This window comes from Neocloeon triangulifer, unplaced genomic scaffold (assembly GCF_031216515.1).
Source record: "Neocloeon triangulifer isolate White Clay Creek 2 clone unplaced genomic scaffold, ASM3121651v1 ptg000015l, whole genome shotgun sequence".
NCBI lineage: Eukaryota > Metazoa > Arthropoda > Insecta > Ephemeroptera > Baetidae > Neocloeon > Neocloeon triangulifer.
The window spans coordinates 4127861-4155121 of NW_026775557.1; the positions used below are offsets into that span (position 1 = coordinate 4127861).

The 27261-nt window shown below is 36.8% G+C and overlaps 1 protein-coding gene across 10 annotated transcripts in view; it reads left to right on the top strand.

Annotated features, from left to right (window-relative positions):
• The first annotated feature begins 1143 nt into the window (after positions 1-1143).
• LOC132202851 (sal-like protein 1) overlaps positions 1144-27261 on the top strand; it is a 73543-nt gene continuing 47425 nt past the window's right edge. For all 10 annotated transcript variants that reach the window (XM_059630102.1, XM_059630103.1, XM_059630106.1 and 7 more), the window contains exon 1: positions 1144-2174. In XM_059630102.1, the coding sequence (XP_059486085.1) occupies positions 2093-2174 (82 nt within the window). In that variant the 5' untranslated portion in view covers positions 1144-2092. The remainder of the gene's footprint in view (positions 2175-27261) is intronic.

The following is a 27261-nucleotide window of genomic DNA, read 5'->3' on the forward strand; positions in this document are numbered from 1 at the left end:
CTCCCACACAATGTGAGATTGGCGCATATTTTAACAGCTGGACGTTAATTCATTTCAATCAGAAAGTCTCCCGCGGACTGATTTTATGAATTATAAATAGAATACATAATCAATTTTTCTGTCGATCGAGGCATCAAAATGTTGAATTACAAATAATTTGTTTAAAATTGGGTTCTCTCTTTTGCCATTTACTATTAATGCACAATCAATTTTTCTTATATCATAACTTTGATTAAAGAAATGAATCACATCCGGCAAAAGTTGAAGTCAATAACGCCTCCATTGATAATCCGGAAATGGCATTCATGTATATTTAATTTCTCAGCATTTAATTGTAACCAAGAAGATAAAATAGAGATTTGCCAGCAACTGCATAAATTATAGTGCAGGCAATTATCAACTATTTCCTTTTGGAATTAACATGAGTGAAATTATTTCAGACTTTTTATAACAATATAATAGCACTGCATACACAATGTAGAATACAAAATTTTTGAAGAGTTATCATAAAACGAAAAAAAGAAAAAAGAAGTTTTTTTTATTTGGTTTCCATCAGAAGCTTAATTTTTGCCTGCTTTAAGCTACTACTATTCTTTTTGTTTCTATTTCACTTTTTACTGATGCCATATAGGGAAACGTACATTTTAAGTTGCAGCTAAAATATTTATAAGATTTTCTTTTATTGCGGCTCTTGTCTGCAGACATATATGAACTCAACGCCCGTTAATTAATCTTATAGTTTAAGTTGAGTGCGCTCAACTCGCTCAACTTGTCAGCTGAGTGACTGGTCCTTCCTGCATGACAAAGCTGACGAAAGGAATCTAATCAAATTTCCATCTTATTTCTGCTCAAGCGATTTGCGGCGCAGTGGGAAGGAAAATTTGACTTCTTGCGGGTGCAGCCGCGGCGTCGTTCGGGGCAAAGACCAAAACGCGAGACAGGTCGCAGGTGCTCTGGTGTGGGTGCCTGCAAGTCTCGCACGTCGGATGCAGTTTTTCCACATACAGTGTATTTGCCAGAAAGCGCCGTTCGAGCGCCACTACCGGCAGCCCACTTGCAGCAGCCACCCCACTACCGAAAGAGAGAGAAGAGAGACCTCTCGGCACATTTAACAAATTCCCTCGTCATTTCCCTCGCAGCACACGCACGCACCACATCGCGGCTCAACTCGCTCACCTATCGTGCTCGAGGAAAAAAGTGAAAAATTTAAATTTCCTCAAAAAATTTCCAACGTCATAAAAAAGTGAAAATTTCTTCGTTAGTGCTTCAAAAATTGTTTCGGACTTTATTCGTACTCGAGTGAAAAACCGGACAATTTTTTCTCTCACATCGGACGGGTGTCCGACGGAGACGGCGGCCGGGTTCAACCAGCGCACCCCTGACGTCGGTCGGGGTTGTCGGGGCGGCGAGTGGACGAGCCGGTAGAGGGCAGTCGCGTCTAGTGGGCAGGTCCAGAGATTGTGTGTGCGCACTTGTATCATATCCATATTTATGTGCCGGCGAGCACCAATGAGAAGCGGCCTCGGCGGGCTCTCCCCTCTCCTGGCTGGCTGGCCCCGTGTTTGACTCGCCGAGAATAAGATTATCATAAGCAGTCACCAATATTGATAATCATAGCCAGCGGCAGCAGCGGCCGGAGCAGTGGTGTGTGTCTGTGCCGTCCGTGTGTGTCCGAGAAGAGAGCCCGTGCGTTGCCAGTGCAGTGCGCGAGGGGGTGCCTTCGAGGTTGAGGTGGAACACACAATACACACACACACACAGACACTGCTGCCAGCAACAATATATATTATATGAGCGGTTATCATACAGCAAGAAGACTTGCGCAGTGCAACTGAGAAACTGTATTGGTGGTCAAAAAAATTTGCAGCCTGCAAGAATAAGAAGAAACGGAAAGATGAGGATGTAGTCAGCACTCCGCCGCGGGACACACATCACACCGTATATCGCTGCTCCGAGAGACTTGCAAGTTTTTGGAACCTTTTTCGCAATCAGTGTCACCCAACATGTGCTTCTGATCGCACGCGGCTCGTGCTGTGCAGGACTCTTTCCAAATTATTAGACTTTGATTTTCGGACCGACCTGCAAAATCATCATGTCGCGCAGGAAGCAGGCAAGACCCATCAGGGTGCTCGAACCGGAAGATGCCCTGCAGACCGGCCTCGCAGAACCAGCCGGTAAGTTTTTTTTTTTATAATTTATACTTGATATCAAAATTTAGTAATTTAGCAAATTAAGGGTGCATCAAAACTTAATTGAACTTAAAAATATAAGCCGAGATTTTTGCAAATTTCAATAACTTTCTGTAAATAAGAATTTAAAAGGAAAATATCTCTGAGATATTTTTTCAAAAATTTTGTTGGTAGGAAACAGGTTATTGAGAGCGGCAGGAGTGCGAAAAAAGCGCTCGGCGTTCACCGGCAAGCGAGGAGAGCGCCAGCGCACGGCAAAGCCCTGTTCGCACCGGGCCAATTCCGGCACTCTATGTCTCCAGTTTTCCAAATTCTTATGATTCCATGCATTGAAAAATTCCTCTGAAATATAAAGAGAAATAAATATTTCTCTTAAAAAGAAATGTTATAAGCAAAATTTACTCAAAATCTTAATTTTTTTTTATTCCATTTAATACACTAAATCACTGATCCCTTGAATGATTATAATATTTGGAATGTAAATGTAATTTACTGTTTGCACGTAAATTAAAAAACTTACGTTTTCCTCCTATCAATATTTTATTTATATACTTTTCGTGAGATGCAACCCTCAACACTTGGCCGGTGTAGTGCCGGTTGCTCTCCTCTCTCTTTCTCTGTTGCTGTTTCCCACTTATCTGTTCTCTTTTTTTTTATTCCGCCGCCGCGTGAATCGTTCGCACGCTATAAGCAAAGCATACACACCTCGTCGCCCTTTTAAAGTCGAATTTCAGCAGCTTTGATTTTAGAGCCCTTTGCTGGCGAGAGAACAAAAAGTTGCCTCTTTGTGCGTGACGCATCCGAAGGCATGTGTGATTCTAAAAATACTCCAACTCACGCAGCACAAGCTCTGCGTTGGAGAAAAGGAAAATGAGATAAATAGTAAAAGTCATTCAACATCATAATTGGACGCGTCGACTCTGATTAAAATTCATCGCTAGAGAGCCACTCTCCATTTGAAAACGAGGCGGTGAGAGCCGAAGCGAGAATATATTAAAATATTTATGCGCGAATTTATGAAGTGCAGTACTTGGAGTTTTTGCTGCAAGCATATTCCTGGAAAAAAAATCCTTCATTTAAGAGTGTTATCATAAGCAGACTTGAATTAATTTGCAAAATTTCAAGCCTTACTATGCATTTTCCTCAACCGCATAACAACGATGTGATAATTAAATAAAATACTTTGACTCAGGTAAATTCAGTTGAAATTTTTTTAATTACATGCAAGTACTCGCATTTCTGAAAAAAGTGATAAAATTATTTGTGCCAAGGTAAATTTAAAAAAGTTTTCATTTTGAAAGCGCAGAGTCGTTTTTCCAGTGGGAATTTTCCTGCACTTTAGTGGCGGGTCCAATTTTTGTGGCATTTTGAGGTTTGCGTTTGGCGAAAGAAGTTTGCCGCCGCCAACACCGCGAGCTGCTGGTAAAACTCGCGGTCTAACCTCATCATTTTCCATTGGTTTATTTTCCCTTTGGCCTCGCCTGCCGCCTTAAATTTCCCTGCGCTCCTTTCATCTTGAATATAATTTCTCTCATTATAACGCGCCAGGGGCACTGATGCAGGCTGGGGGAAGTTTGTGGAAGTTGAGCGCAGTCTTATAACTATTATAAGGATTTCTAAGCATCTTTTAAACTGCATTGACAAAAAACTTAAATAAATAAGGAAATTTTTTTTGGAATTTTAGTTTTCATAGTTTTATAAAAATAAGAAAATATTTCCTATATGCATATCATTTTTATTTCTGACTATCGGAAGCTTATCTATGTAAAAAGAGGTTAAGATTAATTGCAAGGAACTAAAGCTATTATCAAAATTAATTTTTGTTTCAATAACAAAAATTTGTTATTTATATTTCTGCGATAGTGCAATATTTATCTTAAATTTTAATACTGCGTTGGTTTAAAACAAATATAAGCGATTTCCTGTTGAGATAAACAAACACAACAAAGATATATTTAAAAATTATTTTTTCGCACTATGTAATGAAGATATTTGAACCCAAATTTTCAAATTTTGGTTTGTGGAGATACTTTATAAAATCTCAATCAAAATATTTGTTACTTAAAAAAAAAACTCATTAAGAATCTAAATTAGCCATTGAGAAAACACTACAGCACACGTATTGGTGGTTGAATAAAAATTAAAAATGCTTCTTTTACTATAATAGATTTAATTAAAATTTGAAACTTTCCTCGCATAATTTCTGCTCCTCAAAAAATATTTCCTCGGCCTCGCATGTAAAAACAAACTCCAGAAAGAGGAAAGATACACGTTAAAATATTGGGCCATTCCTCCTAAAAATCAGCACCAGCCGCGGTCTGCTTTGCCACTTCTTGCTTCTCTCAAAAGTCAAAACTGTTATGACAAATTGCCTCGGATCGGTCGGCTGAGCAAATTCAGCGTGCTGTAAGTGTCACGTTAATTGGCCGGCATTCATCATAACTCGCAGTTATGATTGCTGCCGAGAGTTATGACACGCCGTGTTTCGTTTACGAGAAATTATTTTTCTTGGCCGCGGCTCAAAAAAAAAAATTGGTGTATGAAAGAAAGGGTTGCGCTGTCATATTTTTCTCATATTGCGGCGGCGAGGATGATTAAAAGGCGTGTGACGTTACAAATTAACCGCTCGTCATAATCTGTCTCAGATCATCATCAGACGGTGACGCGGGTCACGTGCCTCTCATAATCGGCCGCGTTTTCTTATGGGGGAGAGAGAGAGAAACTTCGCGGGGGTGCCGCCGCGCTCGCTGGTCGCCAGCTGTCGAATGTGCATAGATAGATCGTTTATCATAAATTGTTATGATGACACCAATTTGTAGATTGATTAAATTTTATATTATAATCACTTTATTATTCTTCTTCTTTAGTATTTTTTTTCAAATTCTATTTCATTTTCACTTATCTAATTAAGGGCGTATTTATAACTCTTTTAAGTAACGATCAATTTTATTTGCAATGTTTTTTTTTTTACAAACGGAAGAGGTGTAAAAAGAACAATGCATTAAAATTAAATGAGATTTTACTCTCATAATTTTTGATTAAAAATTATAATTTTTCAAGTAATAATTATATTTTTATTAAAATAATTGTTTATCGGTCAGAGTAAAAACGGCGCATTTTGATATTCTTTTAAATAAATAATTCCAAAGGAGGAAGAAGTGCTCAAATTGAAAACACATGGCTGTAAGAAATATAAAAATAAATGCCCACTGCTTCGGGCATCAGCAAATAAAAATGTGATATTGCAGCAGCCAGAGCAAAACGCTCTGCAGAGGGGCAAGGGAGCAAGCGGAGGGCTCTCTTTTTCTGGTCCGAAGACAAGTTTGTCGGCGCGGGGTTTTATTGCACGCGCAAGAAGAGATGCTGCACGATGATGAGAGCAGGGCTTTGAAAAATGAGATATTAGATATGGCCAGCGAGCCAGTGTTTTTATGGGCAAAAATAAAAACGAAAAAAGGCTTTTGGAAGTATATAGAATCTGAAGAGAGGATATAAAGTCACTATCATCGGATTGGAGAGAAAAAATTCCATGTTTGATCTAAGAAAAAATTTAAAAACTCAAGCGTAAGGAATATTTCAAAAAGTTTTTCACATTTTTAACTATAATTTTTTTTAAATAAGATTTTAAATGAAAAGGTGCGGAAGTTGAGAATTAATCTTGGGCCAAATCGTGAGCCAAACGAGGGTACGAAGCAGATTGAATTAGCCGCCTCTTTGATTGGCACACGCTGCAGAGTCGGTTGGTAAAAAAATCACTGGAACGAGAGCGTGCCGAGGGGTTGCCTGCCCGCGAGTCATATTAGTTGAGCGGCGCCTAAATGATGGGCTGAGTGGAGCGCAGCAGGTGTGTCATAGCGCTCAATTTATGGGCCAGGCGTTGCTCAGATATTTCCCTGTCATAATCTGGCCGCGGCTGCTTTGCGAATGACAAGAAACACTCGCATACACTTTTCATCATCTCGAACCGCGCTTCGTGTTCTTTCAGATCGTCCGCCATCAGCAGGATTTGTTTTCAGAGCAAAACTTTTGAGCGTGCAAAAAATTTACGAGCTGCAAACACACTTAAATCAAACCTAATAGCAAACAGATCGCAAAGATGTAGGAAATGGGTTTTCAAATAAAACTCGGTAAAACAATTTAATTTTTTAAATATTTTTTGTATATTTAAAGTTTACTTTGCTAGAAATTATGTATGTTATTTAATTTGTTTAAATTTTTGCATTTTGCTACATAAAGCTTAATAAAGCTGAAGAATTCAATCACCGAGTTCAATCTAAATTTATTATGTCCCGACGAAAAGAATTTCTTGGAATGTAAGGTGCACATTTCTCAACTCCCACGTAGTTTTATGCATTCAAGATGCAGTCATAATCAGCCATAAAAGTACGATTAAGGCTGCTTTATGAGACTGCTCGCCGAGCTTTTATCGCCGCTAGCTCTCTTGGCTCTTTATTGAAATTGCGACAATTTTTCAATACGTCGGTTCACTTCTTCATTGAAATCTATATAACCTCCTCTCTTGCATATGGACTTGAAAATCTTTGATCTCGAATTGAAGAAAACTCTCCAAACCATTTTATTTATGTATTAAAAATTTTAAGTGGAAACAAATGTGGTAAATTTTTAAACCAATGACGTAATTGCGCCCAAGAAATCATCCTTGGCTGGGTTTGATAAATACAAATTAAATGTGTGCGCAAACACGAATTAAATATTTATGGCACTCGCTCAATTTTACGACCCTGGTTGGCAAGGCAGACACTATCATGTAGAACTTTTTACGGCTGCATGCAAAAAGCGGAGGAAAATCTGCCGCGTCACTCGGCCAAGTCGGAGGACAAAATTCCGAGGCATTATTGGTGGCCATTGGTGCATTAATTAACAACCATATCCAGGGGTTTTTCTTCAAAATTTCCTTTCGTATATCCTGTCAGCAGGCGGCGGTACAAAAACGAGACAAAAAAGGGCGGCTAAAGAGGCTGCACCGCGTGAACTTTCCTGCTCTTCTGTTCACCACTCGAGAGATGATTAATAAATGAACTTCGGCTTCACAAAAGAGAGACTTTATGAATGGTCATGCGTGTAAATAAGTGAATCGCCTATCTACACCAAATTTTTTTCATAATCACCTCACGTTGAATAAAAAAAACGTGAAAATTATGAATGGGTTAACGTGCGATTCAAGCCCATTCAAAGTTTAGAGCTGCACTTTTTGCCCTGGAAGATTGTGATGAGGCTTTGATTTTTCATGCCTTGCTCTGATCCAATTACTACAAGTTTTGATCGCAATTTTAAATTCCAAACATTTTAAAAACAAAAAATATTTATAAAAAAAATCAATTTTTAAATTTCTTTAGTCCAACATTCAACTGAATAAAAATGAATAAAAATCAAAGACCCAATATAATGTTTATTATGTATCTCGGGTAAAAAAGGTTCCTTAAGCCAATTGACTCTGATTGACTCAATTCAGGGGCGTGTTATTCATTGATCTGTACAATAATTTTGTGATCGTCGAGTGGAAAGAAACAAAAATGCCTTGTGAATTTACTGCGAAAGCTAAATCAAGCATTACTGAATGCCGTGAAATTTGCAACTTAATCTTTTTTGTTTCAGTAAATTTTCACAACGTTTGTATGACCAGGAAAAAGTATGCCATTTTTTTTTGCGATCAACGAACTTTCTCTGGAAGCAGCTATGCGCAAGTTTTATAAACATTTTAGAAAATGCTGTAAATGAGTGCATTAAATTCATGAATAATTAGAAGCCAATTAAATTAATTCAGGACAATATTTTTTTTCATTATCCTTTTTTCAAAATTAAATTGCTCTATGGTCATAATTTTTTTTCTTTGAGAAAATAAATATTGATTTTATTGAGAATTTATTAAGCTGCAAAGCTCTCAAACATGAAAAAAATTATATCAAATTTTATCTTATTATGAATATTGATTCAATGTTTCAATTCGTTACATGAGATCAATGATAAATAAATCATCAGGCTGATGTGAAAAATATTATGTAGGTACTAAATTGTATCTTTTATATATCCATGCGAGGATAAAACATAAGTTTTATAAACTTTACAATCGCTGTCACGCGTGTAGGTCATGCGTGCATTTTCGAAATATGTAAATCTGATATCAGCAAATGTATTTTATTTCACATGCTGCTGCAATTCTATATTATTGGAGAAATGCATTAAGAGGTGGTGAAAAGGTCATCTTCATCTCATCTCATTATGCACTCTCACGACGCATAATTATCGCTCGCGATGACGCGTTTTTGTTCTGATCCAAGGCCCTTTTTGTTTCTCCCTCACGACTCTCAGATCTGCAGCGCGCGTCTTATATGAACAATGTAAAGCGTTCGCATTAATTTCAATTATTGATGTCAATAATATAAAATATGACCGCGCTGCGATGCATTTAATTAACCTGCTACGTTGTAAGTATAATATTTTCGCTCGAAGGCCGCCACTCGATGCATTAGTCACTTCACATGACAATCGCTTCACTGCAGCAAAAGTTGATATCGTTTTCAACCCACCCACGCTTGCTGGCCAGAATAAGGAAAAACACTCGAAGAGAGACACGCAACCATCCTGAGGAAGTAATTTTTTTCCTCAAATCAAAAGGAAACAGTTATATTGTCGATTAGATTTTTATGTTTACAAAATGTTCACTTTAATTTTCCCTCGCGAGGACGAAATTGCTTTCGCACCGAAGCAGTGATTCCGAGAAATGACAAACAGAAATTAGCCGCTTTTTTGATTGCGTTATACTGCGGAGAAAAGCAACGAAAAGTGGCGACGTTACGAAATAATAATTAATTTCACGCTGATCACCGGGGATGCAGCGCGGCAAAGCAGCTCCCACGCCACGCCAACAAAGAGCAATCCGTCCGATTTTTCAGGTGTGTATTGAAAGAGGCACCGAAATAGCTGCTGTAAATTAGTCCGAATCTCTCATCGGCCGCTTTTGTTATGACTGCCGGATAATTAATGCCCGGCGCGCACAATGATCTTGCAGGTAAACATCAAAAACTGCTCTCCGCCGGCCTGTTACACATTTCCCCGCCTCCGAAATGATACACATTTCGCTTTTTCTGCTCGTTCATTTCTCGTCCCGAGTTTTGTGAATGTGTGTGTGTGTAATCTCGGCAAGCATGTTAACACTGTGAGAAAAATCGGTGCACGCGGGCACAATATTGAATCACTCGGATAGAACGTTACTTGGCACAAAATCATCGCATGCCTACTGAGCCGCACTTTTCTATGAAAAATGTTTTGTGCTCGCGACACGCTGCTGATGTTGTTCCACAAAGAGTCAAAAACCACAGTTTGCTGCTTTGGGAATAATTTTTTGTGTAAAATAATTTGGGTGTAAATTATTTGGTAAACATTAAAGGAACATTACAAAAATATGAAACTAGCTATACATTTTAATAAAAAGCAAAGTTATAATTAATTTAATTTTTTTATGAAAAATTGAAATTGCCATAAAAAATAAAGAACAACCGACCTCAAGAGGCGACTTGCGGTTTGCCGGTACTTAAAAAAACGTATAAGGTTTTGTCGTGCTAAAACAAAAGCGAAGTAGGAGGAATAAATACAAATCAAAAACAAAATTAAAGAATTATTTCTTGCATTATTTGGCATATATTAATTTATTGATTTTGTTCAATTAATATTTAAAAGTTTATTATTTAAATTAAAATAATACATTTTCAATTTGATTTAATTATATTTATTTTTATTGGTAAATATATACTTTATTATTTAAAAGGTATTTGCAGCATATTACAAAAATTTTACAAATTAAGCAAATCAGTAATATAAATCATTCCAATTGCACATGAATAGCATATATGAATTAACAATTATATTCATCCCAATATTGGTTGGCAATTCTTCTCATTGTAAATAATATAATTCATGAAAACTAATAGCTGATTGCTTAAAGATTACTTTCCGCTCTCCACTCTTGTGTAATTTAAACTTGTAGTTTTTTTTTTAATATGTCATGTATTACTTACTTGGGCTGTAATTGCCTAATACTAGTTAAACTACAAATCAAATTAAATTGTTAGACTAAACGGCACCGCACCACTAGCAAGAATTTTGCAAATTTCTTTATCAATATAAACATTGTAGGAATATTGTAATTTAATTTAATAGATTATAATTCAGCCCAAACGCCAAAATATTAAAACTACAAACTTTTTTATGCTAATTTGTGCAAATACTATTGATACTAATTACAAAAAATTAATTTTCTTAATAATGAAATATTAAAAATATGACAAGAAATTATTATTACATTCAAAATTCCGCATAGTGCTACTTTGGTTATTTGGTCAGTTTTCTAATTGAATTTTCCTTTTGTTTCAGGTAAGTGCCACATGGCCGACTTGTCTCTTTGTACATTTGCTGGCTCGAAAGGACCACTGACCGGTAGGCAAGAATAATTATATATAGTTGAACTCGGAGCGTTTTCACCTACAAGCTCTCTGTGTCCCCCGAAACGATCCACTTTGTTAGTTAATCGCAAAGCGGCGTATTCACAATTAAAATCTGCGCGAGAGCGACTAATCCAATTATTAAGTAAGTGGGCCCTGCATGTGTCTGCCAAGCCCACCGCATTCGCTCTGAGCAAGCCGATTGCGATTTCGAGAGAGAAGCATGGCACCTCGTCAGGTATTCGCTAACTCTCGCCCGCTCACTGAAAAAGAAGAAACTATTCGCCGCCATAAAATCTATTCTTGTTACCGCACCAATTGTTAACAACGCCTCAATCCTCACCCTGCAAAAGCCAGCTCAGAATTACGCGAAAAATAAAAAATCGAAACGAGAGCAAGTTTGTTATGAACATTCATCAGGCATAAAAATATTTCTCAAAACCACTGCACCGGAGATCAAGTTGCTGAAAATTAATATATTGATCAGCTGAGACACTTAATTCATGTTAATTATAGTCTTGTCGTCGGTGCAACCATGAAAGGTATCGGTTTTCATTAAAAAATCATTATAACATCACTCGTGATTAGTGCTCTGTTATGCATAAAACCATGCACGTCTGCAGTTTTCTTTTGAAGTTTTGTTATGACGACGAGTTTGAAAAATGAAAAATTTACATTTGGTAAATAAATTTTTTGCTCTCGAAAAAGCCACCAAAGTCGTTTCTTTGTGGCGAAGCCGCTAATGTGCGTTTTTATTGCTGCGGCGCGTTTCGAAAATAAAATCAACGCATATTGTACACACCGAAATGATATTTTGGTTTGGAGCCGCAACACACACAAACTATATAACTTTTCTCGAGACGCTCTCAGTCCCATTGGACAAAAAACGTGCCGCCTATGATGAAGAGACGAAGTTATGAGAAGCTTTAAAAAGTGAGATGACACACCGCTTGTGTTTTAAGAAATGCGAGTGTTGATATCTGGCAGCGAGTATGACAGCCCGCCTCATCTCCACGGCCCTCCAGATTTTTATCGAGGCCTGCACAGGAACAGGCGTAATAATTTTACTACTTTTTATTAAACATTTTACTCATTTAAAAAGTATTTATATTTTTTTTAAATTATTAAATGTTAATAAATATACCATTTTTAAATTTATTTTTATTATATTATTTATTTAAATATATTTTTGTTTATTTCATTTTTGAAGTCATTTAAATATTATAGCATAGATATTAAATTGCAAATACTTAATATTAAAAAATATAATAATTTAGTAATTTAGTTCCAAATTAATTTTAAGTGGCCGACCGTATGATGTAGTATAATGCATAATTTGAATTAAATAAGACATATACAAAACATTGCAGGCAAGAGGATTATAATATAAATACTAAATTTTTCATTAAGATAAGGAGATAATATATGATCTAAAAATTAATATAATATATGGGTACAGCGTTGCAAGATCACGTTTTGATGAAAATATTGCTATTTATGCAATAATATATGCAGACCATTAAATTGAAGAAACTATTTCATTCTCGTGTAGGGTCTCCTTGGGTATGGTTAATGAAAATTATTAGCGTTATTTATTTTAAGGCATATAGTACAAAAAATTTGATGGTTGGAAAATTAATTAATGAAATAAAAATAACAGCTTTTAATGATGGATACTGTAAATTTGCAAATTTTCTTCAAATTTTTGTTGCTTGAGTGAGAGAAATTGTTCGCTGCAGCACTCGCCCCACGTGACAAAATGTGCGTGCCCGCCGGGCTGATGCATAAACTCGACGCGTTTATATTAATTCGAGATGATCTCTGCTCCCCGTCATATTTACACTCTTTCTCCTCTTCTCTGGAGAGTGTATTTCGGTATACACACAAGATATTAGAGAGACCCACTCTCTCGACTCGCGGCACCATCCATCGCGGTGAGATCAAACGAAAATAATTTTTACACGCACCCACCGCCGCGGAAACACGTCCCTCCCCGCTCGTTATGAGGTATAGTGCGCGGGGTGTCATAACCTTATTACTCTCTCGTCGACCGGCTTAAAGACTTTAAGCGCTATAATTAAATATATATCCAACCCTTTCTCGCGCGCGCATCATTCAAACAACATACGCGTTTTAATTAGTAATAACCGGCGGCAGGGGTGGAATGGAAAGCGCGGGCTTAAAAGCAGGCAGTTGGTGAAAATTAATAATAATTTTTGTCGCCTGATGACGCCTTCGAGAATGAGAAACTAAAAAAAAATGAAAAGAGACACCTTCAAAGAGAGACGTTTAAAATTCCGTCTCGCGCCATTTACCGGTTAATTATGAAAATTAGCTGCGGCTGTCATCACACATCATCAGCACAAGAAAATGTAAATAATTTTGTAATTATAACCACACACGATCCTCCAAGTGCTTTCTTAATTTGTGTTGATGAAACAAGGACTAATTTATAGCTTAATATCAATATTATAAAACTACCTAAGATTTTTAACTAAATTGAAGACAACATTTCCATGATAATAAATTAATTTTGTAGTTAATTCAATCATTACATAAATTAAAAAAAATTAATAAATTTACAATAATATTATCAGGAAATTTAATAATAATTTAAAAATTCATGAAGTAGCCACAGAGTAAGAAATAAACAATCGTGCAATTTGCATTTTTCCTGGAAAGTAGTTGTAACTTTTTAAGTGATATTTTATATTATGCCAAGCATACAATGATATTTTGATTTTCAATCGAAGGCAGTCAACTTTTGCCGAATTCTCATAACCGACAGGGCGGCGAAATATGACACTCCTTTTGCTCTCCGACAAGACGGTCGTCAGTGCTTGATGGAGTTACTCTCTCATTATCGAGGGCCCTCTCGCTCTTATTCTCTCAGCAGCGATGCGAGTGTACACACAACATCATCATCATTTGTAGTACACTCTGTTCTGTAAAAGGGGCACGTATACTTAATACAGCCGCCGCCGCTGGAACCACTCAGATGGAAAATGGAACCAAAGCTCATGTTGCGACCATGTTATGTTATTATTATTATTACTCTAAAGAGCCCCGGCCGGGTAATTCACTTATACGACAAAGTTTTCCTCTCCGGCTGCTATTTTGCGACTACATCGCAGGCCTATTTTTCATCTCACTCGGATGATAACCTCAACAATGGGAATCTGTTCATTGTCAGCTGTCGAAAAATATTTGGAAATTTTTCGACACAAGCAGGAAGCTGTTGGCTTCCATCCAGAGGTGAAATCAAACACAAATCTATTGTTCTTTGGCAAATTACGTTTGGATCGTCCGTTAACGTGGGCGAGACGATTTTTTGTTTATTCCAACGTACGCCTTTGCGTTTCTCACTGCGGCTGGCCGACTTCCAAGCCGAGCGTGTTGCATAAGGCAGCACAACACAAGGGGTTCAGCCGTCGCTAACTAACTGGCAAATTTGAGACGCGAGAGATGGATTTTGACCTCTCAGGTCATATTACACGCATTTATGGCTGTCGCCGGCTCGAGTTGCATTGCAACCCTTTCCCTCGCGGCCACCCTCACTCGAGAAGTGCTACATATGTTGCGAATAGTGCCGAGCGAAATAGAGGGAGGGACCCATGCGATGCGGAAAATTGTCTTGGTGTGTTTTACATTTCGAGGATGCGCTGCATGCAAAGATAAAAGGTTTTATTTTTTTTAATAATAAAATTATTTCTTAATGGATTTATTATTATTTTTTTAGACATTTAGTGATTTGATATTTTTTATCTGATAAATTATATTTTAAGTTAATATTAAATTAAATCGTTTAATTTTTTTAACAACTTGATCATTATATTGAATGTTAAATTCTTATTTTTCTTACAACTATTGTGCATAAATTTAAAGTAATAAAATATAATTTTGTATACAAATTAAATGAGGAGGTAAATACATTAAGAAATGAATAAAAGAAAGCACAACTTTATTATGTATAGCTGTTTCTGGTTTAGCAGAGTGCCTCAGTTATATTTGTTAATAAGATTCAATGATATTTAGAATTTAAATTATGTTATAAGTAAACAAACATTATTTAGACGAGCTAAAATATTAATAAATTGAACAAAATTTTTAATTAGAAAATATAAAGTAGTTCATTTAAAATGTCCGCAGCGTCTGATGTAATCATATTAATCACATATTATGTTTTTTGCTTTAATCTCTCTGCAGCCAAGTCTTCGGTGAAGCATTTTATTATAAAAGTTGGTCGGTGTTGTTGTCCCAAGGTTACCTCTCTCATCGCCGGCTCGCAATCTTCGCCTGCAAACAGTAGCCGTGCGCTCAGCAGCCTTTTATTAATGCCATTGCAATTATTTATTGGATTGTGAAGGACAGTGCGTATTTCATTCGCGAGAGACCGCTCATATTTTTATCTGCGAACGCACACCTGGCTCTCGGCAGCATTTATTTATTTTTACAAACCATTATAAGGACATTTCGGATTTTGGGTGTCCACCGCTGGGAGAAAAACATCATGCAAATTTTCAATAATACTTAAACGGAGATGAAGTTCGCTGATAATTGTCATAAATTTCTCACAGAAATAATTTTCTTGCGAGTAAAAAATAAAAAGTGAATGATGCCGGTCTGCAGGACAATGAGAGAAAATATTAGTTACAAACAAACGTATGAATAGCGAGATGTTTATCTCTCTCAGTTTGCTGCTGCAGCAAAAGGTGGCATTAAAATAACGCACAATGGAGGCGTATAAAATTACCTTTTCCTTAATAGCCCCCGCTCTCTCTCCGACCGAGTGCAGAATTAAAATGATTGTATCAGTAAATAAATTTTCGTATCCGAAAAACGGCTGAGCAAATAATGCGCGAGAAATATTAATGCCACTCGCGCGCGCAACGATAATTATTTGTCAGTCACCTACGGAACAACCAAACAACCCCTTCAGATCGTATCGCGCAGCGTTGGAGGCGGTTGAGTGGAGTTAATATTTTCATTAGATTTACATACAAGCTGCTTTGTGCATGATAAACGTCTTTCGGAGGCGGGCAATCAAAATGACGGCCGTGCGAGCAGCGTTATTAATAAACTCTACACTTCGTGTTTCTATCATATACACAGGGAGGAAGCGGCCAATTAATCAACACTTTTGATATTTTAATGGAGATAAAGTGTATTTTGATAACCTCTGGGCCTGCAATTTGCACGGCCGGGAAACATGTTTATTATACTATGTAGTGAAGGGTGCACTTCAATGCGGATAATTAATGAAGCAAAAGCACTTGATAACAATTTAAAACAATAATAAATTTTTAATGATAATTATGTAATTTAACACAATAAGTAAAATTTACAAAATTTTTTTTTATCCATTTGTAAAAATTAAAGAAATAGTTTTATTAAAAGCGTTATTTGTTATTTATAATTTATTTTTAAAGATCATATATTTAAAATTTGTATCAGCACAGAGATTTAATAAATTTGTGTATCCACTTTGATCATGTTACAAGTATTAATTTTTATCGAAACGTTTTGAAGATGCACCTTATTTGCTTTTGCATACTATTAATTCAAACCAAATATATAATTGTAACTCAAATTTCTTAATTTCAAATTTTTATCCAAACCTTGTGACAAATACAAAGAATAATCGGTTTTAAAGAATTAGAGATTGCCAATCAATCGAGCTTAAAATGTGCTCCTTTGTGTGCGAAAAAGGCCTGCAAAATGGCCGAAATGGAATTATAGAGCCGATCAACGATGGTGCATGATGCACGACCGGCGGCGCAGCTGTCAAAAGAAAGGAGCTTTCACAATATAAAATAATAACGACCGAGGAGGGCAGAGAGAGTGCTGAGTGAATTATGCTAATATCACACAAATAACACGGCAGCACAATATAATGAAGAGCTAATCTTCGATGTTGGGGCGCATGTAGAGGCAAAGGGCGCGATATAGCATACAGATTTTTTTATTGAAAATTTATATAGCCTTCAAAAAGGAGTCGGTGGAGCGTAAAAAACGGATCCGTGCGACAAAACACGATGCTCCAGTGCGACATGCACGTTGTATGTACTTCCCCGATTATTTTCATATAATATAATAGTGGGAGCTGGTATGGCTGGTTGACATGCACGGGGCAGATGATGATGACGGGCACAAAAAGCAGCAGAGAGGATGACACTATTTAATGAAATGCTGTTTAAAAAAAATATATACAGAGAGACCAATCCCAAGGGCGTCGAAAGCAACTCATCGCCCGCCGCCGGCCGAAACTGAATAATGCTTTTTGTTATTATTCGCGAGAGATATCAGACGCGCGGAATCGCGGCATTGTTACATTTCGAATTCGGGGACGAGCTCTAGGCATCTGCTATATAATATAAAAAAGCGACACGGCGCGGCACCTTCCTTTCCACGCCATCGCGGCAGCCGCACATTCAAATCCTACCGGTTTTTGCCCAAGTTATTATATATGGCGCATGACGCGCCATTGCCCGCGCCGAAAGGTGGAGTTTTAATCAATATTTATGGATTTTGTATAAAAAGCTGAGCTGTTGACACAATCATAAATTTCGCCGGCCCGATTTTTTTCCTCGATCCGCGACCGCTTTTTGTATTTATAACCTGCGGAGACGAGGTCTTTTCGCAAGGAGAGTCGGAGAAGAGAGTTTTGAATTTATTTATTGACGCGGACGAATGCTTTTCGGTGTTTGCCCAGCAACTTGTTCATAAAACGCCGCGGCGTGAGCGCGTGGGCCCGGACATTAGCGCAATTAAACGCTTAATTGCGGCCGGCAGGTGCTCTCAATTTCAAATTAATGAACTCGAATCCGATCACCGGCAATGCCTTTTTTTAATTAAAAGGTACAAAAGAGAGCTTTTTACGAGTACATTAGTCGCTCAAAATGCAATCAATACCCAGAATCAGTCATTATATTTTGAAATGAACACGTTGAACGTAAATAAATTTGATTTTGCAACCAGATTTCTTTCTAAATAAGTTAATTAATGCAATTAAAATTGAATTTGTATATTATTTTGATTAGTTTAATAGCAGGATTTTTTGTTACAAACAATTGATTCTAATAAATTATTGAATTATTGTTGTTTATTTCCCACAATGTTAGATAATACATTGTTTAAAGTTGAAAACAATTAATTAAAAAAAAAAGGAATTGTTGGACCGAACGGCATCACCACTATAAAAAATTCGCATCAACTTCCGGGATCAAAAAGCCCCCATCCGCTATAGCGAGCTTCGATTGACAAATGTTTTGTTTACAGTTTTTTAAATTTTATCCAAATAACTTGTAATGAAAGCTCTCTTGACATAATATTTTCAATTAAAAATAAAATTAATTAATGTAAATTCGAACCTAATATAGAAATTCTTGAAACTAAAATTAATAATGTATACAAATAAAAAAAATGTGGGTGGCACCCACAGCTGATCAGATTGCTTTGCACTTTGATTTTGAATTATTATTTGCTCTCCAGCCGCACGCAACACGCAAGTTGGTTTTGTTTTCCCCGAGCTTTGCCGCACACGAGACGGTTTTATTGCCATCAGCTGTTTTTGACGGGCAGATAGATCCGCATCCCGAGAGTGCTGCTTGCAAGCAAGGGGAGCTTTAATGAAGATGTTGGTGGAAATATTTGTACGCACGCCACCAGCACGACATGCCATATTTCGCCTTTATGACTTATATGGAGAGCCCCTCACCCTCGACGCGCTATTATATTTTCACCCTCCATAAGCCGCCAATTAATATCTCCAGAGCACTCTGTTGAATGTAGCGAAATGATAAATAATAAAGCTTTTTATCCGGCGGGCGACAGAAAAAGAGCATCTCGGAGAAGAGAACGCAAACAAGGCAGTGACTTGAAAAATTATATAAGCAATCCCTTTAATTCAATTTAGCTAATTGAATTTTGGCATTCATTTTAAATTCTCACTCCAATATTAAAAATAAAATAAAAATGAAAACGGTACAAAAAAAATTTTTTTGGTAAGTTTATCGATTTTCAATTCCACTCTTTTTTATCTGACGCTTTTTTTAAAGCAACCGAAAGCACTCAAAAACAACATACATCGGTTGACTGATTTACCCGAGCGATGATCGATCAAACATTCCGACCGGTGATTGCAGCTTCACTCGCCGACTTGAAGCTCTCTTCGTCGCCCCCTATACACTTTTGATATGTCCGTATGCAGAGACATGGAAAAATTATGTAATATGAGCAAAGTCTTTTAGAATGCTAATTGCTGCTCGCGATGGTGCGATAAGTTTTCTGTGTAAAGGGTATGCAATTAAAGTGTTCGCCTCAGATTTATGCGTCCATTGGCGGGAATAACTCAACTCGGGCCGGAAATCCACGTTCGCGCCAGCGGAATTGGTAGATGAAATGCGCTTTGATAAAAATAATTGATAACAACGTGTAAAAATTATATTCAATTCCTGTGGGAATTCCAGCACATTTCCTTAATAGTGCAGCGTATTTTAGCTGGTGAGATAAAAACATGTGTTTTTGTATGTTGCTCTCTCAACTGATATGGATGGCCTGATTAATTATACGCGAGAGCATGGACGTTCAAAGCATGCTTGCGGGGATTTATTGAAAGCACAATTGCCAGCAAAATTGGCCCTGCAACAAAATAATGTGATGATCGTCCTGAGATATTGACTTTGGCGATTCTATATATAATTAAACAGTTAATGAATTATCAAATATTGGCGTTCGGATTTTTTTCACAAATATTTGTCACAATACTCATTATAAGTTCAACGGTACTCATGGGCAATAATAATTATGCAATGAAATAGATTAAATTTGAACAAAGGAGAGATACCCTGATTCCAGGAAATTTGAATTTTTTTACTATATGTATCTTTCAGTCAACTGTTAGCTATACAATTTTATTTGGATTTTGTTTTTTAAAGCATTAAACAGTATTTTATTTTAAAATTGAACCAAAGGCTTTATTATCAAAATTAATACAAAAGTTTTAAATGTATAAACTAACCGTATTATGTTATTAACTAAAAATAAGAAAATTATTGCAAAATATGGTATAAAATAAAACTTATTTTAATTGAAGTAAAATTTAATACAAAGACATTTAATAAGGACATAAAAATTTTTTAATTTCTAAAATGAATTGAATATTTGTTGAGAAAATCTGATCAGTGTTTGCATTTCTGGTTCATTGATAGACCCTAAACGCGGCTGTCTTTCTCTCTCTCAGGCAGCACCCCTCCCGGAGGGTGCAAAAAGCGAAGAGTGCTCACTCGACTCGCTTACTTACTTTCTTCTTCACACCCCAGGGGCATTTTTGAGCCTGCGGCATCAATATCCATAAAGCGCTACCGCCAGCCAAGGGTAATATTATTATTTACCGAGAGGAAACACGTCGTTTGGTGCAGGGGCAGCCGCAGCCAGCGTAATACGCCAATGTCAAATTTCATATTTGCTAAGCCGGCTCATTTCGCCTTTGTCGCGGCGCGGCCAGAAAAGAGATATTAGTAACACATCCATCCGCCGCCCCGTCTTATTTTGGCCACGAAAATCGAATAGGGCTGCTTTGTGCTTTAAGCCCTCGACGCGCATTGTCGCACCACCATAAAAATATGTCACAAAGAATCTATATTTCGGCCTCAATATATGCTGAATGAAGAGAGATATGCCGCGTGCTGCGGCGCTATTTTGTCGCATATCTGGGGAATAAGAGCAGAAAAAGATTTCGGGATATGCCGCCTGCAAATTTGCTCATGTGTTAAATCCGCCGGAAATTTTGTCCTGGTGAGAAATGTGCGTTCTTTGTTCTGCCATCGAGACATGTTGAAACGAAAATAAAAATATGATATATAAATTTCTAGATTGACAAATATTCAACTTATTTGAACTGAGTCATATAAAATTACAGCAACTCCTTTGAAATAATTTTTGAAATATATTAAATATTTCCATTTTTAACTAAAATTGAATGGTTTATTTTGTGAATTATAAAATATTCCTCTGAAGTTTTTAAACCTTTTACTGAATATTTGCGAGGAAAAGGCCCAAAAGAATAGAAAACGTACAAAATTTGAATTTTTAGTTAAAAAAGTTAATAAAATTTATATATTTTTCGGTCAAAAATTTCATAAATTAATTTAAACCTGAAAATGAGGGCTATGGAGCAAAATGATTTCTTATTTTTATCTATTACACCTTCCCAATAATATAGAATAACATCGCTTTCGCTTTCGTTGCTCTGCAGCCCTCTTTGCTCTAGAAGGAATCTTGGTATATTGCGAGCTCTTTTCGGCAAACATCTAACGCCGCCCGCGATCCATATCACATCCATAAGGGTTGCCACCCTCGTATCTCGTTTCAATCTGCTACCTCCTTTCAGTGTATGTGTAGGTAGGGCATTCAATAGGCGCGCTGATTGAGAGCCATTCCGCAGGATTATACGCAAATAATCTCTCAACAGCGGCTCAGGTGTTATTTATCAAATATTTTGGCTCTGCCTGTAGCTTTTGTGATATAAAATGTATACGCACGGACGACATTATAGAGATGGACACATGGAAATTCCACTGGCGATGGATGCTTTTCTCATGAAATTAACAGAATCATTCTGCAGACGGGCGTGACCGGACTGGCTGAAAATATTATTGCGGCTAAATACATAAATAAATAAATAATGCGGCTTGCCCGATGAAGAGCTCTTTCTTGTTGAGTCTTCTTGGTGCGTGCGTATTTAATGCTACTGCAATTTGATATTCCGGCGACGTGCTCGCAGACACAAACATCAAACACTTTGATAAAATGTATGAGCGTGACAGTTTTTTATTTCTTCATATTTCTCGCCTCCCACGCCCTTTCGGCTATGCGAGAATAAATGCGGCCAAAACGCGAGAGAGACAAACGCGGAATGCGAAAAAAATGCCACTTTGCGCACTTTTTTGGCAGCAACGTGGTACACTCGTTAAATTTTACTACTGGTTATTGAACTTGCATGGCCGGCGCGGTGATGTTTTTGTACCGCGAGAGTGCGTAATTTGCATGCAAATAGCGGTGCGACTCCGATTGGGAATGACATAAGTGTAAAAATTTCGTTAAAATACAAAACTCCGGTTAATTGGGATGAAAAATCGGATGGGAAAGTCGTAAAAATCTAAAAATAATTTAATTTATAATTCTGGTTTGCCACATTTTTCTAGCCATGGGATGGAATATATTATTTAAAATGTATTAGCAGAAATATATTAAATTGTGAATAAATTAAAAAGAGGAGCTAGAAGGTGAGAAGTATCAAATTTTAACACATTCTTGTTTAAAAAGAAATTACCTTCTATTTCTAAGTTTCCAATTTAATTTATTATTCAGTTTAAAATTTTTATAACAAATTAATTCTTCAAATTTATTAATAATTGTATAAATTTGTATTCTTTCGTCATATTTTTACTTTTTAACACGTCACGTGTATTTCTAAATATTAACATGAAAATTTGTCGTTGTGTGTAAATATTTTTGGCATTGATCGGCAATCGATTTTTTATTCAGCACCAATCAAATAAAATCGAATCCCGCGCCCTAAAGCTCTGCTGATATATTACACGCTCGCTGCTGCAATTCCGATCGCGCACAGCATTTATAGATTTTCTCGTGAGAATTCATTAGAGCCGCAGGGCGCGGACAGTTATGATTTTATTTTTTGTACGCGCGGCACAGCATTCCACTGGCGGTGTCCGCGACAAATAATTTCGCCGACGTGTGAATCGGGAATGAATCGAAAAAAGCTCATACGCCAAAGAATCGCGCGCTCTCGCACAAGTACCCATGCGAGTACAGTTAAATGAGAGAAGGCTTTTTGCGTTTTCGTTTTCCTCTCCTCGATGCCGTACGACGTCGAATAGTTATAATTGCGGACGTGGTACATTATTCAGCCGCGTTTTTGCCTTTGGTCTGCATTCCTTCTACCGAATCCACTTGGACAAACTTGCATTGCAGATGGGGGGACGCATCAAAATATACAGAAATGCAAAACTTTCACATCGTTTTAATTAAACTAGCTCAATCAATATTAGTTGATCATGCCGCTAAGCAAGTCACTGAATATTTGAAATTTTTATATTATATAAACATTATAGTTATGCACAAATATAATACATTATTTTTGTTTAAATAATTTTCCGCTATTTTTTAATGATTACTAAATTTATACTCTGATACTTTAAAATTTAATTATTTTTATTTCTTTTGCATTTTTAGTTCTGTATTTTATATAATTGCAATTTTGTTGGTATATAATTATTTTTTATAATAATAAAAATCCTATATTGTAAATAGTATACACATTTTTTTATTTATATATTGCGTTGCCTGCCCCTTCAGTAATCATGTGATTTGTAAAGATAATTTGTTGGTTTCATGTATTAGTTCATTGATTAAATTATTTTAAACTAATCCAAATTATTGACTAAAAATGTAAATCACAAAATATCAGGTAAAATTATAATTTAACCTGATTTCAAAAAATTAAATATTATCATTGTAAATAAATGTTATCTCATAAAATACTTAAATTGTTCAAACTTTATTTTAATTTAAATAACAAATTTACATTTATATGCATGGAAAAAAATCTCATGGTTATTTAGCATTACAGCGTTGAGTAATGGGATGAGCAGCGACGCTTTGGCAATCATTCGCGTTGGAAACAATAGCGGCGGTGCGACGCTGATCGGCAGATGTGCCCCCGAGACACGCTGATGTTCTTTCTTTTGATAATGCGAAAGTGTATCTCGCGATGTGTATTTATATAATAAAACGATTGTGCCAAGATTTTTTGGTTTGCTCAGAGAGGAATCTCATCGCCATTATACACATCTATAAAACTCGCGGGCTGCAAAAATAGAGCAGCGGGCCAATTGTTTCCCGCGCCACCACTACACTTATACTCGCCGGCGCATTATTCAGCGATGAGATGACGAGAAGGGAACGCGGCCAAAATCTGCTCTTTTTTTCTCGCTCGATCTTCTAGCATCAGCGAGACAAATTTTTTCGATTTCTCTTAGCGAGACTCGCGCCGCGAGGCCAATTTGTTCGCCAGAGAAACAATAATAGATGCGAAAGATGACAGATTTTTAAAGCGGATGAACCGCAAAGATGCTACGCAGGGGCAACAAAATAGTCTTGCACAGACTGTTTCACGCTTTGACCACACCACGATGAATAATGAACTTGTGTTGAAAACTCATTAACTTAGGTGCCAAATAAATGATTTTCTTTTTTCTTTTTCAATTGCAGAAGTTAGAGAGTCGTGTTAAAATTAAATAAATCAAGGCCCATTATTAAATTTTAATTTTACTTCATGCAAATAATGCAAAATGACTTTTTGCAATTATTAATTTTGCGGAAATTTTAATTGAATTTTAAATTCGAACTTACTCATCAATTTTTTTTACAAAAATACTTTTATGCAGATTAATCTTGTATCTATTTTTAAAAAGAATTCTTCTCAGGAAACTCATAATTTCTATTCTTCTTTGCCGCCAAAGTTTTTTTCCACTCGTCTGGTCGACAGACAAGCAAAAAACACGTCAAAAAAGTAATAATTATTTCCCTCTCACAGCAGTCATAATTTATCTGCGCCGCTCAGAAATAAAACTCGCGGCCAAATGAGCGGCACCGTCGCTTGAGATAAAATAATTCTTTATGAAATGAGACAAAGACGCTTGTGCTTCTTTATGACAGCGTTATAAACACCTTTCATCATTGTTCATCATCTGAGACAACAACACAGACGCCGTGTGTGTGCGTATAAAAATATACAGCGCAGCACCAGTTCCCTGCCATTAAGTATCACTTCAAGAGTGACATATTTTAATGAGCGGCTCATAACTCGGGGGCAGGATAAGAAAAGAGAGCTCAAGCGACTTCACAAGATGACTCTTTTTTTGTTTTCGCCGCGTGAAAAATGGACTTTTAATTTTTTCCTCGGCGACTCTCAACGCCGCCGCTATTATTTGAATATAATGTCGGTGCCTATTTCGAATTTCAACAACGCTTGCTGGCCTCATTTTTTGCGATAAATCACGCAAATATTGATGGATTTATTAGCCAATTAAAAAGAACCGCTCGCTTTGCAACAGTCAAGGTGACGCTGCCACTTTTGAATGGGCGACTGGACCGGCTGCTGCTGCTGGACACACAAAGTGTCCTTTCACTTCAATGCCAAACATTCATAGATTATAAAAAATATTCCAGCAGGAAAATTAAATTGCTATACAATTGAACAAAATCTATTGCTTCTTGATTATATTATTTTTGTTTTAATAAATACTTAAATATTTGTTCTAAAATTCATTTACGTTATTTTAAAGAGTCAAAATTAAATTTAATATTTAATATTAAGAATTTTCTAAAAAAATTAAAAGAGCAAAGGAAAGACAAAGATTTGTGTACACCATTGGAATTCAAGGCATTCTTCACACCCACAAGTGCGTGTCTACGGACGTTTAATGATTTCATTCCCGCTCAGGGCGATCAACCATTTGGCTTGTGGTTTTTTTATTCAATTGCCTAGCCCCAGGTGTAAGTGTGCCAGCAATTACGCTGCGTGAACGAACCAACGAGACACGCAACGGCCCGCCGCACACCGAATCATATATGTATATAATTTTTTACAACGCCTCCAGAGCATTTCAAATTTTATTGTTTGACGCATTGAGAAAATATTTCAAAATCTCCCGTGTGCATTCCGATCTGATTTTTTTTTACATCAAACAAAAACACGTGCGTGATTGTTTGAGAGGGGTCGTGGGAAAATCACTTGTAAATTTCACGATTCGGCAAAATCCATTTTTCACCGGCACGTTTATACCCTAAAAAAAAATATGAAACAAGTGCATGCATGATGTTTTCCCCCGCGACGCTACATCACATTTATTTATTTTCACGGGTCGAATGGAAAAATGCGCGAGAAGGGGAAAAGAATGGACCAGGGGGCAACGACGGTCGTAAAATTTTACTATTTTTGTTACCAAATCGTAAAAAATAAAAGGTATATCTAGGAAGAAGAATTTCTTTGACTCGCTGCTGCCGTGTGACTCACAGAATAATAAAGATATACCTCGGTGCTGTATATCAGTCATAAAAATTTCCAGCAGCAGCTATACAGCGGTCAAGTTTCTCTCTTTCGGGGAAAATTCGACGCTGCCAACAGGGCCAAGGGGTTGGTTTTATTTTTTTCATTCCCTTTGAGGTTTCACTCGTGTGTTTTGTTGCTTGTGTGCGGTGCCATGGGATGAATAAACATACACATAACGCTGATTCTGCAGACACTTGCACTGAAAACATAAAAAAAAGCTGATAAATTTGTAGGAAAAATATTTTGAATAAATTAGAAGCTTTATTTAGTTTCTCAAAAATGCAATTTGTAATCAAAAGTGGCTAATTCAATTTTACCTTTACCTAGAAAATTCATTTTGTTGCTGTGTACTGAAATTAATTACAGTTTTTCTCTTTACTTTTTTGCCTTAATTTAATGATAAATTTTTTTAGAGAGAAAATGAATTGCAAAATCTAATCAAAAATTTTCTTTTTTTTCTTTTAGAGCCGCTCGCTATTTTAATTTTATCTGCCAATTTATAAAGAAAATTTGTCTGCTCTTTCACGGGTGTTTAAGCGGAGCCCAGAGAGTTCTCGCTTCAGAGCAAGAGATGATTTTGCTAATAATAATTCGCCCCTCACCCTCTCTGCTCACTTTTGCATAACACGATGTTCTCTCTTGTAGGAGGAAAGAAAACGCGAGCGTGCCTTCTCTTTTATAATCGTAATGGAGTGAATCCAAGCGCTTATAAAAGGAGGCGCAGAGCGGCGAAATGAAGTCGGGGATCTCGCGTGCCACCAGAGCCCCGTGGGGGATGGCCAATTACGCATATAACATCGCAGGCCAGAGATGAGAGAGCCAAATGAACGCCGCCGATATGGATTTTCATCTCTCTGCTCCTCTCTCGCTCCAATATGATAAATGGTTTGCTTGCTCGCGGCCCATTTAACCCCGGCGACGTAATTTACTTATTAAGGCGGAGGATGAAAAATTGAGTCATCGCTTTTTTGCTCCGCTGCAGCTTCTCTCTTTTTGGAATGCAAAACTTTTCTTATAATACTTTCCTCGAGAGAAGGAAAGTTTTGATGTTATTTTATCGCCCGTTTTTAGGGGAGCTTTGCATGAATTATTTTATGGGACCTTCATTAAATGCAATGCCTCTTTCTCCGCTGTAGGAGCAGAAAATATTTCAATCTTCTCTCCAGTGCAGCGATATAGAGACTGGTTTGGAAATTTAATCCCAAAACGCGCACCCGTACAAAATTTGCAACTCGCGATTTAGGGGTCAGCCGTGGCATGGAAATTATCCAAGCGAAAAATATTGAATTTGAAGTGACGCTTTTGCTTTTGGAAGCGGAAATAAAAGTGGCATATCGAATTTCGCTGGATTATTGCATGGTTTCTAAATTTTATTAAATTTAATATGAAACTTCAATAGTGCTCATAGAAATTTAAATAAATTTTTCATGCACTTAAGATTCCACCTGCCACGTCCCTCCCTAATTTGAATAATACT